Here is an 18,961-nt window from a genome sequence, read left to right on the forward strand (position 1 = left end):
AGACTTGCTCAATAAATTAGATGTGGATCCATATTTGATAAGGTTAGATAAGACGTACCTGTAAATGATGAAATCTCACATTGACTTGTTTGTTTCGTTTCAACGTACCTTGTAAACTCTTACATTAAATTGTCGTAAAGTAGTTTTAAATTGACCTAATTGATAAATTAAAAAATGAGTCGACCAAATGCATAATAACCCATACATGAGAATCAAAATCAAATTATCAAAATATTTATATAAATTTAAAAATCAAAATTAACTTAACTCGAAACATTTTCTAAACATCTAAATTAACGACTCTACCTGAATGTCATTTTTTTCCTTGTGAATATAGTATATATATAGTAAAAAATAGAGTAACATCCCTCCCACTAGTGAGGAAATATTTCCCAAGTGAAAGTTTTTTTTGGAAAAGATAACTCGCACTAATGAGGTTTAAAAATTTTCATGTATGGAAAATTTTTTTTCTACTCAACATCAGGAAATTTTGTATTGATGACGGACTTGTGAAATTCAATCACAATTTCACAAGTGTCTCAATAAATATATACATATATTAAATAGATTTTTATTTATACATATTAAATTATGTATAAATTTACTAATGGTCATAAAATTTTATGTTTTATAATAAGACATTCATTTTGTTATATTTTAATATGCTTTAATTTTTTTTTTTTTTTTTTTTACTTAATTTAGTATTTAAGAAGTAATGAGAAAACTTTTTTGTTTTCTCATTGATCAGATAAATTTTTTATGTTAAAAGTTTCATATAAAATAACGATGTATATGAGAGGAAAACTGTAAATAGAGATTAGTGAGAAATATTTTTTTTCCACATCATTGAGAACAGTCTTAGAGGTACTTGTGCAAACTGAAAAAGGAAAGGCCAAAGGCCAAAGGAACAGAATATTTGCGAAGCGACTTTAGTGGGACATAACCGATAGGTGAGCCGGAGGTGACTATAGGAAAAGAAGTTGTTGCGTGTACGACTAAGTTCAGGTATTTAGGATCGGTAATTCAGAGTAATGGGAAGATCGACGAAGATGTTATTAATCATACACAAGCGGCTTGGCTTAAGTAGCGAGCAGCCACTGGGGTGCTATGTGATAGGAATTTTCCTAGTACATTAAAAGGTAAATTTTACCGAGTTGCTATTAGACCTACTATGTTGTATGGGACGAAATGTTGGGCAGTAAAGAAGATATTTGAACATAAGATGAAAGTTACGGAAATTCGTATGTTGAAGTGGATGTGCAGTCACACAATGATGGATAAAATAAGGAACCAAAAGTTTGGAGAGAAGTTAGGGCTTGCCCCTCTTTCTGCAAAGATTCGTGAAAATTGGTTGAGATGGTATGAAGAGGAAGACATATGATGCATCGTGAGAAAGATTGAAAGCATCATAATGGAGGGTAAGAGAAGTCGAGAAAGGCCTAGGAGAACATGGGAGGAACTGATAAAAAGGGACCTACATGAGTTACAACCTTCTGAGAACCTGATTAGGGATGGAGGTAGTTGGAGGCGTCTTATTCATATCTTAGATTACTGAGACTTTCCCCTTACCTATTGATGTTCTTGTTCCTTGCCTTTCATATATCGCTCTTTGACTCGTTTTTACTTTTTCTTTATTTATATGCTTAGTTTTTACATGCTTAGTAGGTCAAACTTATGGTGCAGGCCGGCGAGTAAAGGCAGGAAGGACTTCTTCGGAAGATCAATTTTGAGTCAGAAGACTCTTTAATCACATCCTTCTTTATGGGTATGGGTTGACTCTTTAATCACATCCTTCTTTATGGGTATGGGTTGCCGTCTTTTTTCTCACCCTAGACCCTGCTCATAGTCCCTGAAAACGATCGCCAAATACTTACGATGTTAAGAACAAACAACAATGAGCAAAAATAAGTTTGACAAAGTAACAAACAAGGACACAAAAATTTAAGGAGGTTCACCCAATGATGGCTACGTCCTCCGTGGTGTGTACAAATGAATACAAACAACACTTCAATATGAAGAATTACAATTGAGATAGAGATAACAACAATAGGCTATGTGTTTGGCTTAAGGGTTGTGTTTGATGTGTTTTTACATACTTGAAGTGTGGGTATGAGAGCCCTATTTATAGTGCTAGGTACTTGAAGATGAATGGCTCACATAAATACATAGTTAATTTAGGGTAATGAATACTATGAAATAACTCTAAGAACTTGAAAAGGCATTATCTCAAGAGTCACACACATGAGACTCTTCACCTTAATCTTCATTAACACCAATAATTCCCATGAATACTCTTCACCTTATTACACCCTTTTGGATTCCACAACTCAAGAGTCACACACATGAATTCAACCCTTTAATGTGCACTCAAGTCACACATTAGTATACTATCATTTATAATCACATTAGTATACTACCATTCATAACAATCTCCACCTTGACTTGAGTTCACCCAAGTCACAACATTCATCAATCCACTTCATATTCAAAAAACATACACACCTCAAAATGCCCAAGAGGGCATTATCTCAAGCAAGGAGCTAAACCTACCAAGTCAACACATAACTCAAACTTGGTAGTAGGTAATGACTTTGTCATCATGTCGGCCGGATTTTCCGTAGTGTCAATTTTCTTCAATAACACCCTTTTGTGCTCAACTTCATCCCGGATAAAGTTATACTTAATATCAATGTGCTTGGACCTTCTATGAAATGTGTTTTGATTCCTAGCCAAATGAATTGCACTTTGACTATCACAATGCACACTTACCTCACACACTTTGTTGCCCATTTCACCAACAAGACCTTTAAGCCATTTTGCTTCCTTGAATGACTCGGCCACGGCTATGTACTCCGCTTCGGTTGTAGAAAGAGCAACCACATCTTGCAAAGATGATTGCCAACTAATCGCCGAACCACCCAAAGTAAACACAAACCCACTTGTGGACTTTCTATTATCTAGATCACCACCATAATCCGAGTCACAAAACCCGGTTAGCTCACTTGAATTTTTCCCATACATGAGACAAACATTTGAAGTATCTTTCAAATACCTCAATAGCCATTTTAGTGCCTCCCAATGTCCCTTACCCGGATTAGACATATATCTACTCACCAAACTCACCGCATGAGCAATGTCGGGCCTAGAGCATACCATAGCATACATAACGCTACCAACGGCACTAGTGTATGGAATTCTTACCATTTGCTCTTCTTCCTCTTTTGTTTGTGGACACAAATTCTTGGACAATTTGAAATGAGAAGCAAGAGGAGTAGACACACCTTTAGCATCATCCATGGAGAAACGTTGAACAACTTTCTCAATGTACTTCCTTTGACTAAGGTATAAGACACCCTTAGCCCGATCTCTCAAAATCTCCATCCCAAGAATCTTCTTGGCTTCACCAAGATCTTTCATATCAAATTCACTTGAAAGCAACTCTTTCAAGTCCTCCACCTTAAGCAAAGAGCTACATGCTACTAGCATATCATCAACATATAAGAGCAAATATAGTAAAGAACCATCTTCAAATTTCTTAAGATAAACACAACTATCATAAGAACTTCTAACAAAATCATGTGAAATCATAAAGGAATCAAACCTTTTGTACCATTGCCTTGGAGATTGCTTCAACCCATACAATGACCTCTTCAATCTACACACATGATTCTCCTTACCGGCTACCTCAAAACCTTCCGGTTGCTTCATAAAGATTTCTTCTTCAAGCTCACCGTGAAGAAAAGTCGTCTTTACATCCAATTGATGTAACTCCAAATCCTCCATCGCCACCAAAGCAAGCAATGCCCTAATAGAAGAGTGTTTCACGACCGGAGAGAAAACTTCGTGAAAATCAATACCCTCAATTTGAGAGTATCCCTTTGCAACAACCCTTGCTTTGTAGATGGGAGGAATATCACTAGAAGGACCCTCCTTCCTCTTGAATATCCACTTGCACCCCACAATCTTCTTTTTCTTTGGTGTAACAACGATATCCCAAGTTCCATTCTTCGCAAGAGATTCCATCTCTTGTTTCATAGCAATCAACCACTTGCTTGAGTCATTTGAGGCCATAGCCTCCTTGTACGTACTTGGTTCATTTAACCCTTCGACTTCGCTAGCAATGTTGAGAGCATAAACAACATAATCACACTCTTCAATGTACCTCCTTGGAGCCACGATCTTCCTTCTTTGCCTAGTTGTGGACAAAGGAGGAGACCTTTGTTGAACATCATCATTTTTCTCATTATCAACATTGGAGGATTCAACCTCCACTTGTGCTTCATAATCATCATTATTAAAAGGTTTTTCAACATTAGATACAAGCATACTATCTTCATCAAAAACAACATCTCTAGAAACAATAATTTTCTTTGATTCATTACACCATACCCTATACCCCTTTACACCCACACCATACCCCACAAAGATACCTTTTCTAGCCCTAGGTTCTAACTTACCATCATTTACATGAATATAAGCTGGACAACCAAAGATTCTAAGACAAGAATAGTTTACCGGAGTGTTGTACCATACCTCTTGTGGCGACTTGAACTTCAAGGCGGTATGAGGTGAACGGTTGATCAAATAACATGCCGTAGCCACCGCTTCGGCCCAAAATTGTTTCCCCAAATTTGCTTGATTTAGCATGCATCTTGCCCTTTCCAATAACGTTTTATTCATCCTCTCCGCAACACCATTTTGTTGAGGACGACCTGCACAAGTTCTATGTCTAACAATACCTTCATTAGAACAATAATTGAGAAACTTGCTATCAACAAATTCAAGACCATTGTCGGTTCTCAAGGTCTTGATGCTCCTACCGGCTTTCTTTTCAATCATCTTCTTCCATTCCAAGAAGACATCAAAAACTTCATATTTATGTTTTATAAAGTAACACCAAACTTTTCTAGAGTAATCATCAATAAAGGTCAACATGTAGCTACAACCACTAAGGGAGGGCGTTCGTGAAGGCCCCCACAAGTCGGAATGGACATAATCTAATATCCCCTTAGTGTTGTGGATGGCGGGTTTAAAACTAACTCTCTTGTGTTTCCCATAAACACAATGTTCACAAAAACCAAGGTTCCCAAAATTTTTTCCATCAAATAAACCTTGTTTAGAGAGTTCAAACATACCTCTTTCGCTCATGTGACCAAGCCTCAAGTGCCAAAGTTTGGTGTCACGATCGGACATTGTGCTTGTGGATACATTCGCCGAGCCAAGAATGGTTGAACCTTGAAGAGCATACAAACTCCCATTCAACCTCCCCTTCATCACCACTAGTGAACCCTTGGCTACCTTCATAACTCCACCTTCACAAGTGATTCTACACCCGATCTTATCAAGAGTACCCAAAGATAAAAGATTCTTTTTCAAGCCCGGGACATACCTTACATCGGTTAAGGTCCTCACAATCCCATCAAACATTTTAATTTTAATGCTCCCAATCCCAACAACCTTACATGTGGTGTTGTTTCCCATGGTAACATTTCCCCCATCAACACTTTCAAATGTATGGAAGAAAGTTTTGTTGGGAGTCATGTGGAATGTGCACCCCGAATCAAGAATCCATTCATTATTACCTTTGTACTCATGAGTCGCAACAAGAACATCGCCATCATCACTATCATTCACGTAACTAGCATTGGCATTGCTAGTTCCTTCCCTTGCCTCTTCTTCTAGCTTTCTCTTAAGCTTCCAACAATCCTTCTTGATGTGGCCCTTAAGCTTGCAATAGTTACAAGACTTATTTTTGTTTGGCCTCACGGACTTGGACCTTCCTTTACCCTTGTTTCCACTCCCACTAGTGGAACCTTTCTCTTGTGACCTCCCTCTTACAAACAAACAGTCACTAGCATTGCTTGGTGACTTTTGTGACAATTGTGTATCAATGAGATCCCTTTGAGTCAAGGCATTCTTCACATCATCACTACTCAAATTATCTCTACCATAAAGTAGAGTTTCTCTAAAATTTTTATAAGAAGGGGGTAAAGAACATAAAAGATAAATTGCCAAGTCTTCATCATCAAGCTTAACATCAATGTTTTGTAAATCCATAACAATGGAACAAAACTCATCCAAGTGAGGTTTTAAAGGTTTACCTTCCTCCAAGCGTAAGTCGTAGAGTCTACTCTTCAAAAGTAGCCTATTGGTAACACTCTTGGCCATGTAGAGTGATTCCAATTTCTCCCATATACTCTTGGTTGTTGTTTCTTTAACAACCTCTCTTAGAACTTCATTGGATAAGCATAATTGGATTGCCGATAACGCCTTTGTGTCTATCTCTTCCCGTCTCGATGCGGACATTCCTTCCGGCATCTTCTCTACACCATCAATCGCCTTGTGCACACCATTTTGAATCAAAATGGCTCTCATTTTGACTTGCCATAAGCCAAAGTTTACATTCCTATCAAACTTCTCAATATCGAGCTTCATTGTAGTCATGATTTTCAAGTAATAATTTCTTAAAACACCGCAAAATAACCTTGGCTCTGATACCAATTGAAAACGATCGCCAAATACTTACGATGTTAAGAACAAACAACAATGAGCAAAAATAAGTTTGACAAAGTAACAAACAAGGACACAAAAATTTAAGGAGGTTCACCCAATGATGGCTACGTCCTCCGTGGTGTGTAGTTATGTTTATATTATATCAAATGAATACAAACAACACTTCAATATGAAGAATTACAATTGAGATAGAGATAACAACAATAGGCTATGTGTTTGGCTTAAGGGTTGTGTTTGATGTGTTTTTACATACTTGAAGTGTGGGTATGAGAGCCCTATTTATAGTGCTAGGTACTTGAAGATGAATGGCTCACATAAATACATAGTTAATTTAGGGTAATGAATACTATGAAATAACTCTAAGAACTTGAAAAGGCATTATCTCAAGAGTCACACACATGAGACTCTTCACCTTAATCTTCATTAACACCAATAATTCCCATGAATACTCTTCACCTTATTACACCCTTTTGGATTCCACAACTCAAGAGTCACACACATGAATTCAACCCTTTAATGTGCACTCAAGTCACACATTAGTATACTATCATTTATAATCACATTAGTATACTACCATTCATAACAGTCCCTATGAGCGGGATACACCGATGATGATGAAAATGAAATGAAGTAACTGTAAGAAGGACTTAGGTACGATGTTCCAGGTGAACCTAGGACAGCAGCAGCATGGAGTAGGGCCCACATTTTACCGTCAGTTTTCTTTCATCAACTTTCAACGCTAAACCAAGTAACCAAGTATTCGGTAACAATTAATTTCTACTATTTTTTATTTTGAATTATTGTATTATTGTATTATTTTGCGTTAATTTATTCAAAAAATAAATTTAATTTTTTTTGATAAATTAGATTATATTTTGTACTATTTATCTTTTAGAACGAACCAACTATTTTATTTTTAATCTCATAGCAACATTTTAATTCTCTCGTCCACAAAATTCATATTTCTTTAATTATTACGAAATATTTACATTTTTCTTAAAAACACTCTATTTTATCTTTAATATTAATTTAAAGGGATAAAATATTATGACTTCGTTAAATTTTTTGGTTCATTGTAAAATAGTTTAAATCACTAGAAACTCTTTGAATTACTACTAATATTGACATTTATCCATACAATATACCAATATCAATAGTAATTTTGCAATTCTAAAGAAATAGACGTCATGTCTTAAATTTAAAAATTGAGACTAGGGATGATAGACGGATAAAATTATACTAATTTTACATCGCATCCGCCTAGTTGGGGTAGGTATGGGTACTAACTTTGATCGGTTAGTGGGTAGGTATGGTTTGAGAAGTCCTACTCACCACAGGTAATGAGTAGTGGCAGTGCAAGGTCTTACACGCCCCATCCAATACCCACCCGCCCCACCCCGCCTATAGTCACCCATCCTATATTTATAATATATCAATTTTATATATTTTTATTAAAAACTATTGCCAAAAGTTAAGAATATTAATTTTATTTTATTACATTATGAAGCATATAACACGAATTTTGAGTGAATGTGAGGTGAGGATAGAGTATGATCTCGTTCTCAATATTAAGTGTATAGCTAGAAGTACAACTTTACTTATGATAATTTACAAATTACAAGTTGCACATCCACCAGATCATGAATAACCCATTTTAATATTTTTAAAGGGGTGTTCGATAAATGAGAATGAAAATGGGAATTATAAGAATCCTTTACTCCTTATTTAGCGCAATGGTCTCATTTACTATTTCAAATATAAGGAGTAATATATTTTAAAATTTAAATTTTCCTAATTATACACGATGAAAAATAATTAAAAAATTATATCAATAAAATGTTGTGAGAAGAATTAAATAAGATCTCATTTCAACTCATCATATGAATAAAAATAAAAGATTAATCTATCAATAAATCATGTCATAGAGTAAATGAATTTACATTTTGTTAGGTTATTGATATTAAATAATGGTAAAGTAAATAATTTATAGTATAAATTTTACTAAAATATATTATTTCCTCCTCTTTCTTAAAAAGTTTTTATTTCTCATTTTTGGTGTTTTATTGTTGTTCTCATAAAGAATCTTTATGTTTATATCACAAATTTTGAACCAAAGTAACCTTGTTCATCCTTATTTTAATATTTTAATAATACTTATGATCTTCATATATCGTCCATTAATTTCATTTTAATATTATTATATTTCTTATGGTCTCCATATGTATCCCATACTTTATAAAAATATTTTTTATTAGTTATAGTCCCTATATGTTTTGCCCTAACTTTCTTTTACTCCCACTTTTACTTCATCAAATACCCACTTTGTCTTAATGTTTATGATTCTCATACTTTAATTTTAATATTTATTTTTTAATGCTTATGATTCTCACTTTTTCTTCATCAAATTTATTATGCAATTGAATAATATATTCGTTATCTAAAAGATTTTATTTTCTTTAATCCCATTAATATTCCTTATGAGAACTTCATTAATAAAGGATGAATATGTCACTCGATCCTTATAATAATAAAGAAAATTATTCATTATTTTCTATAACACGCAATACCACATGTTTAACTGGTAAAATATTAGAAAGAATTTTATGAAATATATGAGATAAATAAACTAAAACAAGTATCATCCCTAAACTTTATCAACATATTCTCTCACCAAACTAGTCTAAATTTTCATTAGCATTTATATCATATAATACCGAATACCAAATTAGTCATTAAATTAACCAACAGAGACAGAGTAAAAATTGACAATTTTTATAAAGAGCCTGTGTAATTTTAAAATTTATGATAGTTTTCAAACAATTTTGTTGGATTAAAAGCCTAACATATATATACTAGTAATTAATATTGAGGCTTCTAATTTTTCGAGATTCTATACGGTCGAACATATTGAACATGTTTAGAACCTCCCAGAGAGCGTTGATGTACAGCATATGTATATAGAAGTATAAAAGGAGTATGTAGTGTGAAAGTACCTTTGAAGTGCTTGAGTTTGATCAGGAGACAAATCAAGAACATTTTTGAAAACAAGTTGCAAAAGAACCGTGGGCCGAAACCCGGCCGTCCAAAGAAAAGCACATTCAAGAGAAGAAAACCAAGTAGGGGAGAACATAGCAAAGCCATTAAGATTAGCCGCACGGGATTTTTGTTCATAGTACTCCTCAAAATGAACGAGAACACGGCCGATTAATGCCCGTGCGTCTCGCTCATCTATAACTTGTGCTTCTTCGCCGTCCTTACCGCTCACTGCGGCGCTGATTTCGGCGTAGAGTTGCGCTTGCCGATGGCAACAATCGTTAAAGAATTCCTCGAACGGGTAGACGGAACGGCATGATCCAATTGGCATGTTTGTTTTTTGTTTAGAGTATTATGAAAGTTGCATGAAAAAAGATGTGAGATGAGAAAAGACAATTAGATTTATGTGTGTTTTATAGAAGTATTTTTTTAATCTTTTTATTTTGAATTATTTTTTATTTTATTTTATTGTGAAATTTCACATGGCAGCATCGAATTTTTATGAAACGTCAGCAGTAGCATTTTTGTAAGATTTTTCTACATGGTAGCATTTAGTTTATACCTTATCTAACTGCAGTTGTATTTTTCGTTAAATTCGTGTCAATTTCGTTTAATTCACCATTTTGATGTTTTAATCTTTATTAAGTGTTGGTTGTTGTCTTTATAATTTGCTCTAAACTATTTTATGCTTTTAAATGTTTGATACACCATTTTGACATGTAATCCACCATTTAATTTATCAACGCTCTCAAATGTTTAGGGTAAATTATAAAAACAATAATCAACATTTAATAAGGGTAGAAATGTCAAAATGGTGAATTCAACGGAACTTGACAAGAATTTAACGGAAAATACTACGACTGTTGGGTAAAGCATAAACTGGATGCTACCATGTGGAAAAATCTTACAAAAGTATTACCACTCACATTTTATGAAAGTCCGATGCTACCATATGAAATTTTTCTATTTTATTTTGGTGATTTTGTATCTTAGCAAATAGCCGCACTCTTATTTTTTTTTAATCTCATCTCTAAATATATATATTTCTCGTTTATTTTGATCATTTATTTTTAATTTTATCTATTTTTTATCTTATTTTTCAATCTAATTAAGAAATAAAGAGAGTATGTGTTTGAGTTATCGAGGAGGTGAGCTTTGCAAGTTGTAATATTGTATTTCGACAATTTTGGGGATGGCAGGTGGATGAGTGACGAGGATGTGTACCAAATAAAGTTGCATGTTGGCCCACCCGCAAATAAGCACTTAGAAGTTTAGTGTGATTGTCGATGTTTCTTTCTTTTTCAGATTCTGATAAGAACTTATGTATAATAAGTTATTGTTAGAGTATATAACATACTTTCTCTATTCTGAATTTGTTGCAAAGAGATTTAGATGATGACACAATATTTAAAAAAGTTTTTAAATAAAACAGTCTCATGAAGAGGTCATTTTTACTAGACTGATTTGTGTACATTCAGTTTGTTAAAATAATCATTTACATTTTTAAAGTGATCATTTTAAAAAAAATAAGTTATTTATATAAGTCCATCTCTAGATGAGACAATTTCTTATAAATAAGTTGAAATTAAGAAAAGCCCCTTTCAATGCACTTTTGTTTAATTTACCCTTATTTGGATGATAGGTGAAAAAGCGAGAATAAAGAATCAAATAATTGCTATTTTTACAATGATGAAAATGTGAGAATAAAGTAAGAATAAATAGAGAATTATATTTTAACCGATATTAGTAAATACCTATCAACCGTTATACTTACTTCTTTCTCCTTATGCTTTTTTGTTGGTCTATTTCTACTATTTTATGATAAAAAAGCTACCTATAGTAGTCGGTTAAAATATCGCAAGGGGTGCTATTAACAAAAAAATATACAAAGGTAAGATTATTTAGAAATAATCAATAGTAAAAATTATTCATGTTAGAATTATAGGCTTTTTCAAGGTCTTTACAAAATCTTCTAATGGCTAAAATCATCAACACACATTAGTGATAATAATATGTATTCTTTCTGTCATACTGAATTTGCAGCATTTTTTATTTTGGTTAGTCTTATTTAATTTTTATCAATTCTATTTTTTGATAATAGCCCACCACTTTATTTTAATTTCATTTATACATTTTAATTTCTTTTAATTTCATTTCTGATACTAGTGTCAGACCAGACCAAATCTGATCCACAAATATAAGCAAAAAGAAATGAAAGAGTGGGGCCAGTCTGTGACTGTTACAAAAGGTAAGTGGGGCCAATCTGTGACTGTTCCAAATTCCAAACGTTTTAAGCATCTTATTAAATTTCCTTCTTCGAAGGGTTTTTGTTGGAGATACACAAATGCAGATACATGAATGTTAGATAAAATGCGGAGAAATTCTGCATAACTCTGTATGTAATGACAGAAAAATGCCAAATCGGTCAGACTTACGCGACCATACCGCAATTCGATCCCATATTTTATACGACCACACTGTGGTTCGGTCACGCGCGATTAAATGTTAGAAATCACTGCAAACTTTAAACGGTCGTTATTTTTCGCTCGATTGTCAGAATTGGGCATATAATACATCGTTGGAAAGCTCTTGAAGTCTAGTTTCAAATGCCACCTTGCATTAGTACAACTTTTCTATAAAAAGTTATGCCCAAAATATTGAACATGTATCAAGTTTCAGTACGAACAAACTTTAAATGATCGTCATTTCTCGCTTGGTTATCAGAATTGAGCATATAATATATCATTGGAAAGATCTTGTAGTCTAGTTCTAATGCCGCAAACATTGCAATTATATGATTTTTCTATTTAAAGCTATACCGAAAAGAGTGAACATGTATCAAATTTTAACACAATCATATTGATTCCGCAATCATATTGATGCTCATTTTCGTTGGCCATTGTAATTGATTTTTAGTTTTAGCTTGTTTTAGTTCAATGAGTGTTCGGATAGAGTTTTTAAAAAAATGTTAGAGATTGAAGGTTTGAAAAGTAACTAGGGGTAATCTTGAAAGTTCAATATATAAGGGGTGGCGATAAAATGAAAAGGGTGGCGAAGTTTAACAGTGCCCTTATCGTTATTCACTTATATAAATATATAAACTGCCCCTTGACCATAACGAAAATACTTGTTCGTCCAATTTATTTTTATTTTATGTTGCAGATTAAGAGGTTGAATACAGTAAATTAGAATACAAATTGTGTAATGCACGGATTTTAAATATGTTAATATTTTTTAAAAATTAAAACTAATAAAAATATTAAATGGAGGTGAATAATAAATCAATTAGGTATACGTATATGATAATTGGAAAAACAAGTTAAGGGGAATTCCATGTGATAATTCTGAACTTCCAACTTTTTCATGTGGTAGACAAATATTTTTTTAATTCATGTAGTGACCTTGACTTTCCAATTTTTCCACGTGGTAGACAAAAATGAAATTTTTTTTGTTAATTTTGCGCTATTTTTACTCAACGTAATGACATTTTTTCAAAAAAAAAAGTCGTGATCACTTTAATTGACAACATATTTCGAAACTCAGTCAAAATAGTTACTTAATATAACCAAAATTTGACATTTTGTCTACTACATGAAAAACTTGAAAGCCCAAGGTCACCACGCGAATATAAAAAATATTTGTGAAAAAACCTAAAACTCAGAGTCACCACATTGAATTTTCCAAAAATACAATATAAAGAAACAAAAAAATAAGTCGTTACTAAACAGTTATAGGTTTTGAAACACCTTTATATATACTACATTCTCAATGCAATGACATATTTCACCATTCTTATCGCATATGAGAATTCTCAGTCTTTTCTTGCTTGCCACTTTAGAAACTGCAACGTAAAATTATCCATGACTAAAAATAATCTTAGGTAGAAACATACCAACATGGCAACATGGGGATGTACGTGTATGTCATTGACTTTTAGTAACAGTCATCTCAAAACAAAGAGAGAGGGAAATTGCCTTTTTTAAATAGCAATTGGTATTTTGAAGTTATTGCAGATCATAATAGCTCTGTCCTTTACTACGGGGGAGTTTAGCAAATTAGCTTATTAAGCAATTTTAGATTATTTTGATATAAATAGGGGGTTGGGTGGTCAAACCAGCTAATGCTAGTGTTTGGTGAATCAGTTGGTTGAAACAGTTTATTAATACGAATAAGCTGTTTTTGAACAAGCTGCTTATAGCAACAGGTTCAAAATTAGTTGGTCAAACCAATTAATAAAATCAGCTGGTCAAATCAGCCACTATAATCAGCCATCAACCATTTGCCAAACACTTTTATATCATTGCATTTGATGTGGTCAGAAACCTTTTCAGCGAAATTATCTGATAGGAATATAGAATATTCCTTTAAGATGCTGGCTCAAATATATCTTCTAGGTTCATATATATAGATACTGTTTTTGCTTGTATCATTGAGTTTTTGAGGGGATCAATTTCCAGATTAAGAAATTCTTTCTAAAATCTCAAAATTAGATTGTTCAATAAGGGTTTACAGATGAAAATGCAATAATAAAGAAATTAGATTCTTCAATTCTTTCTCTACATGGTATCAGTGACCAAGGTTTGATTAAACCCTAAAATTTCAAAATTGATTCTTCTTCAAGGCCTGCTTCTGTCTCAAAAGCTTCATCCATGGCGGCTGACGATGATAATCGTCCACCACTATCATTCTCATTCAAAATTGATTCTTCTTCTCCTTATTTTCTTGGCCCTCAAGATCGACCAGGTGACTATATCACTCCGACTCGCCTAAAGGGAGATAACTATGACGAATGGGCAAGCGACATTCAACTGGCTTTGGAAGGTCGCCGGAAATTTGGGTTTCTTGAATGCACTTTTACTGGACCTGTTTCACCTTGCACTCAATCCGATTGGAACACCATTCAGGCCATGATTATTTCTTGGATTATGAACACGATTGATCCTCAAATTAAAGGATCTCTCTCTAAATATCGCGATGCCAAGAAGCTATGGGACACATTAAACACTCGATTTGCTGTTATCAATGGACCAAGAATTCAGCAACTTAAGCAATTTCTCGCCAAATGTGAACAAACAAAAACCATGACAGTGGCATCATATTTTGGTAAACTTTCTGCTTTATGGGAGGAATTAAACATTCATGAACCTTTGATTAAATGTACTTGCTGTTCCAATTGTGCTGCTGGTCAATTGCATGAAAAGCGACGGGATGCATCAAGACTTCATCAATTCTTGATGGGTCTTTATTCTGATTATTATCGTCAAGCACGCAGCAACATTCTCTCTCAAGATCCGTTGCCTTCTCTTGATCGTGCCTATCAATTGATTATTCAGGAAGAACGTCTTCGCTCTGCTAACCCAGTTCACGAAGAACAGTCTACTGAAGCGGTTGGGTTTGCTTTAAAAACCAATTCTGGACGAAGCCAAGAAACTGTTGAAGGAATTCAGAATAAATTCCTTCTTTCTTGTACCCATTGCAAGAAGAGGGGACATGACATTTCTTCTTGTTTTGAAATTACAGGCTACCCAGAATGGTGAGCCACTCGTTCTAAGCCCAGCAATGGTCGAGGCTCCTCTCAAAATAAAGGTCGAGGTCCATCATCCAAGTCTCATACCAATACTCCTACTCCTGCAGTGCGTCCTACAGGAACTCCGGCCTCTAAGGACTCCTCTTCGATTTTTACAGCTGATCAATGGAAAGTTCTAGCAGGTTTTATTGGTAATACAACCGTTTCTGATAATATAATGAATGGTAAGTTCAATGATACATCTTGGATTGTCGACTCAGGAGCATCTAGACATGTCACTTGTCTTGATACGTGGCTATTTGATGTTCATCATATCTCCAAATGTCCAGTTGGTCTTCCTGATGGAAAGTCTATTACAGCCACTAAGGAAGAATCGATTCGCTTGACTGATAAAATCATTCTTAAAAGTGTGCTTTTTGTACCAGATTTGCGTTGTAATCTAATTTCTAACTTATTAATGAAATGCAATGCACTGTCCACTTTAACTCCTCTATGTGTACTATACAGGACCAATCGAGGAAGCTGATTGGAACGAGTGTTAGACGAGATGGACTATTTTACTTTGAAAGGTCGCCTGTGGTACAGCATGTTTCGATTACTCATGATTCATCTGCCTTGGATTTGTGGCACAAAAGGATGGGCCATCCTTCCGAAAGAGTAGTCAAATTACTTCCACAAGTTGCTAATTGTAAGGGTGGTTTACATAAAGCATGTGATATCTGTTTTCGTGCTAAACATCCTAGGGACAAATTTATTTCAAGTGACAATCGTGCTTGTCGAATATTTGAGAAAATTCATTGTGATTTGTGGGGAGCATATAGACATCCTTCTTCCTGTGGTGCTAGATATTTTTTGACTATTGTGGATGATTACTCTCGTGCTGTTTGGATTTATTTGCTTGTTGATAAAACTGAGGTGTTTCATATGTTTATGCGTTTTGTTTCCATGGTTGATCGTCAATTTTCACAAACAATCAAAATTGTTCAAAGTGACAACGGCACTGAATTTAATTGTTTACATGATTATTTTGTTGCAAATGGTATTATATTTCAAACTTCTTGTGTTGGGACACCTCAACAAAATGGGCGAGTTGAAAGGAAACACAAACATATCTTAAATGTAGGCCGGGCTTTGCGGTTTCAAGCGCACCTCCCTATTTATTTTTGGGGAGAATGTGTATTGGCTGCTGTGCATCTTATTAATCGAACCTCATCACCTTTTCTGCAAAATAAAACACCCTATGAACTGCTATATGGCACTCAACCCTCCTACGATCTTATACGTACATTTGGTTGTCTTTGCTTTGCCCACAACCAACAAACACAGGGCGACAAATTTGCTAGTCGTAGTAGGAAGTGCATCTTTGTGGGTTATCCTTTTGGTAAAAAGGGGTGGCACTTGTTTGATCTTGACTCTCACAAATTTTTTGTTTCCCGAGATGTAAAGTTTTTTGAAGACACGTTTCCTTATCTTGACCCAAGTTCTTCGCATATAATACCAAAAAATGTTGCTCCTACGAATAATGAAATAAATTTTGGTCTAGACGACATTTACGAGCAAGATTTTGAAATTCCCATTCCAAATGCTTTACCTACCAACCCAGACACAACTGAATCTCATACTAACAGCCCAGATACAACTGGGCCAGCCCAGTCTTCTACCGTGCCTAAATCTGCATGTAATGCGGATTCTTTGACTGATGGGCCTGCTTCGACATCTAGGCCTCAAGACTTCTCAAGCATATCTCAGTCCACTACTGCTGTCCCCATACCGGCTCCATCTCCTCCATCCTCTCCTCTAGGCAAAGGTTATCGTCAAAAATGGCCTTCGGTATTATATAAAGATTTTGTTACTCATACAGTTATTACTAATAGTCCATCTCCATCTTCTAACATCTCGTCTCCACAGTGTTCCTCAGGTACGCCCTATCCTATAGCACACTATATAAATTGTGACAAGTTTACATTGCATTATCGTAACTTTGTTGCAGCTGTCACCTCGGGTGTTGAGCCTAAATCTTTTAAAGAAGCTATGTCTCATAAAGGTTGGAGAGAATCTATGCAACAAGAAATTCATGCTCTTGAAAAGAATAATACTTGGACAATGGAGGATTTACCTCCTGGAAAAAAGGCTCTTGGATGTCAATGGGTTTACAGAATTAAATATAAATCTGATGGTAGCATTGAACGATTGAAATCCAGACTTGTCGTTTTCGGAAATCACCAAAAAGAAGGTATTGACTACACAGAAACCTTTGCTCCTGTTGCCAAGATGGTCACCGTTCGCGCTTTTCTTGCTATTGCGGACTCCAAAAATTGGGAGCTACATAAGATGGACGTTCATAACGCATTTTTACATGGAGATCTTAATGAGGAGGTCTACATGAAGTTACCTCCAGGTTTAGAGTCTACCTCTTCTAGCAAGGTATGTCGCCTTCGCAAGTCTTTATATGGACTTAAACAAGCTCCTAGATGTTGGTTTGCAAAACTTGTTTCCCCCTTGAAGGACTATGGATTTTTACAGTCTTATTCCGATTACTCTTTATTCGTCTACACAAGAGGACGGATTCAATTAAATGTGTTAGTCTACATTGATGATTTAATTATCTCTGGCAATGATTCTAGTGCTTTACAAACATTCAAGTCTTATCTTAGTCTTTGCTTTCATATGAAGGACCTAGGTCCTTTAAAGTACTTTCTTGGTATTGAAGTAGCTCGAAGCTTTGCAGGACTTTTTCTATGTCAAAGAAAATATACTCTAGACATTATTTCTGAAACAGGACTTCTTGGAGCAAAACCAGTTGGGTTTCCAATGGAACAAAACCATAAATTAGGACTTGCTTCTGGTATTATGCTATCTGATCCCGAGCCATTCAGGAGACTTGTAGGAAGACTGATATCTGGCCGTCACTCGTCCTGACATTGCATATTCAGTTCATATATTGTCTCAATTTATGCAAGAACCCCGAACTGATCATTGGGATGCTGCATTAAGAGTTGTTCGTTACCTCAAAGGTACACCAGGTCAAGGTATTCTTTTACGATCTGATAGTGACCTTTCATTACAGGGATGGTGCGACTCTGATTGGGCAGCTTGTCCTATTACTCGCAAGTCTGTTACTGGTTGGCTTTTTTTTCTTGGTCATTCTCCTATTTCTTGGAAAACCAAGAAACAAAACACTGTCTCTCGTTCCTCTGCAGAAGCCGAATATCGCTCAATGGCGGCCATTACTTGTGAATTAAAATGGTTAAAAGGCTTGTTTCTGAGCTTGGGTGTGCATCATCCTAAAGCTATTCGATTATTTTGTGACAGTCAATCTGCTTTACACATCGCCAAAAATCCGGTCTTTCATGAGCGTACAAAACACATTGAAGTAGATTGTCACTTTGTTCGTGATGCTATTACAAGTGGTTTAATTCATCCCTCATATGTTCCCACTCATACTCAGCTGGCGGATATCTTCACTAAACCTCTTGGAAAATAGAAGTTTACTTTTCTCCTAGACAAGTTGGGCATTTTTAATCCATATGCTCCAACTTGAGGGGGGTGATAGGAATATAGAATATTCCTTTAAGATGCTGGCTCAAATATATCTTCTAGGTTCATATATATAGATACTGTTTTTGCTTGTATCATTGAGTTTTTGAGGGGATCAATTTCCAAATTAAGAAATTCTTTCTAAAATCTCAAAATTAGATTGTTCAATAAGGGTTTCCAGATGAAAATGCAATAATAAAGAAATTATATTCTTCAATTCTTTCTCTACATTATCCCACTATCTTACACCCAATTTCAATCAACTAAATTTAGACAAAGATAAGATGGAGTACTGAACAGTGTATCAATCATTAGATAATATGTTAGAGTATATACTTTATGTCCCAGAAA

General features: G+C 34.7%; 1 protein-coding gene across 1 annotated transcript; it reads right to left on the minus strand.

Annotated features, from left to right (window-relative positions):
* Positions 1-1,824: 1,824 nt before the first annotated feature.
* LOC130799223 (protein ZW2-like) lies at positions 1,825-9,877 on the minus strand. The gene is made up of 2 exons (XM_057662328.1): positions 9,507-9,877; positions 1,825-1,849 (listed from the first exon to the last, which is right to left on the minus strand). Exons 1-2 carry the CDS (start codon positions 9,875-9,877, stop codon positions 1,825-1,827), a joined length of 396 nt encoding a protein of 131 aa, XP_057518311.1.
* Between the last annotated feature and the right edge of the window lie 9,084 nt (positions 9,878-18,961).

This window comes from Amaranthus tricolor, chromosome 14 (assembly GCF_026212465.1).
Source record: "Amaranthus tricolor cultivar Red isolate AtriRed21 chromosome 14, ASM2621246v1, whole genome shotgun sequence".
Lineage (NCBI taxonomy): Eukaryota > Viridiplantae > Streptophyta > Magnoliopsida > Caryophyllales > Amaranthaceae > Amaranthus > Amaranthus tricolor.

Excerpts from the sequence above, each read along its gene's own strand:
- LOC130799223 (XM_057662328.1), bottom strand. The coding sequence starts at position 9,877 with ATGCCAATTGGATCATGCCGTTCCGTCTACCCGTTCGAGGAATTCTTT. Across the intron at positions 1,850-9,506 it reads CAAACTCAAGCACTTCAAAG|GGACTATGAGCAGGGTCTAG; the intron begins GTACTTTCACAC and ends GATCGTTTTCAG.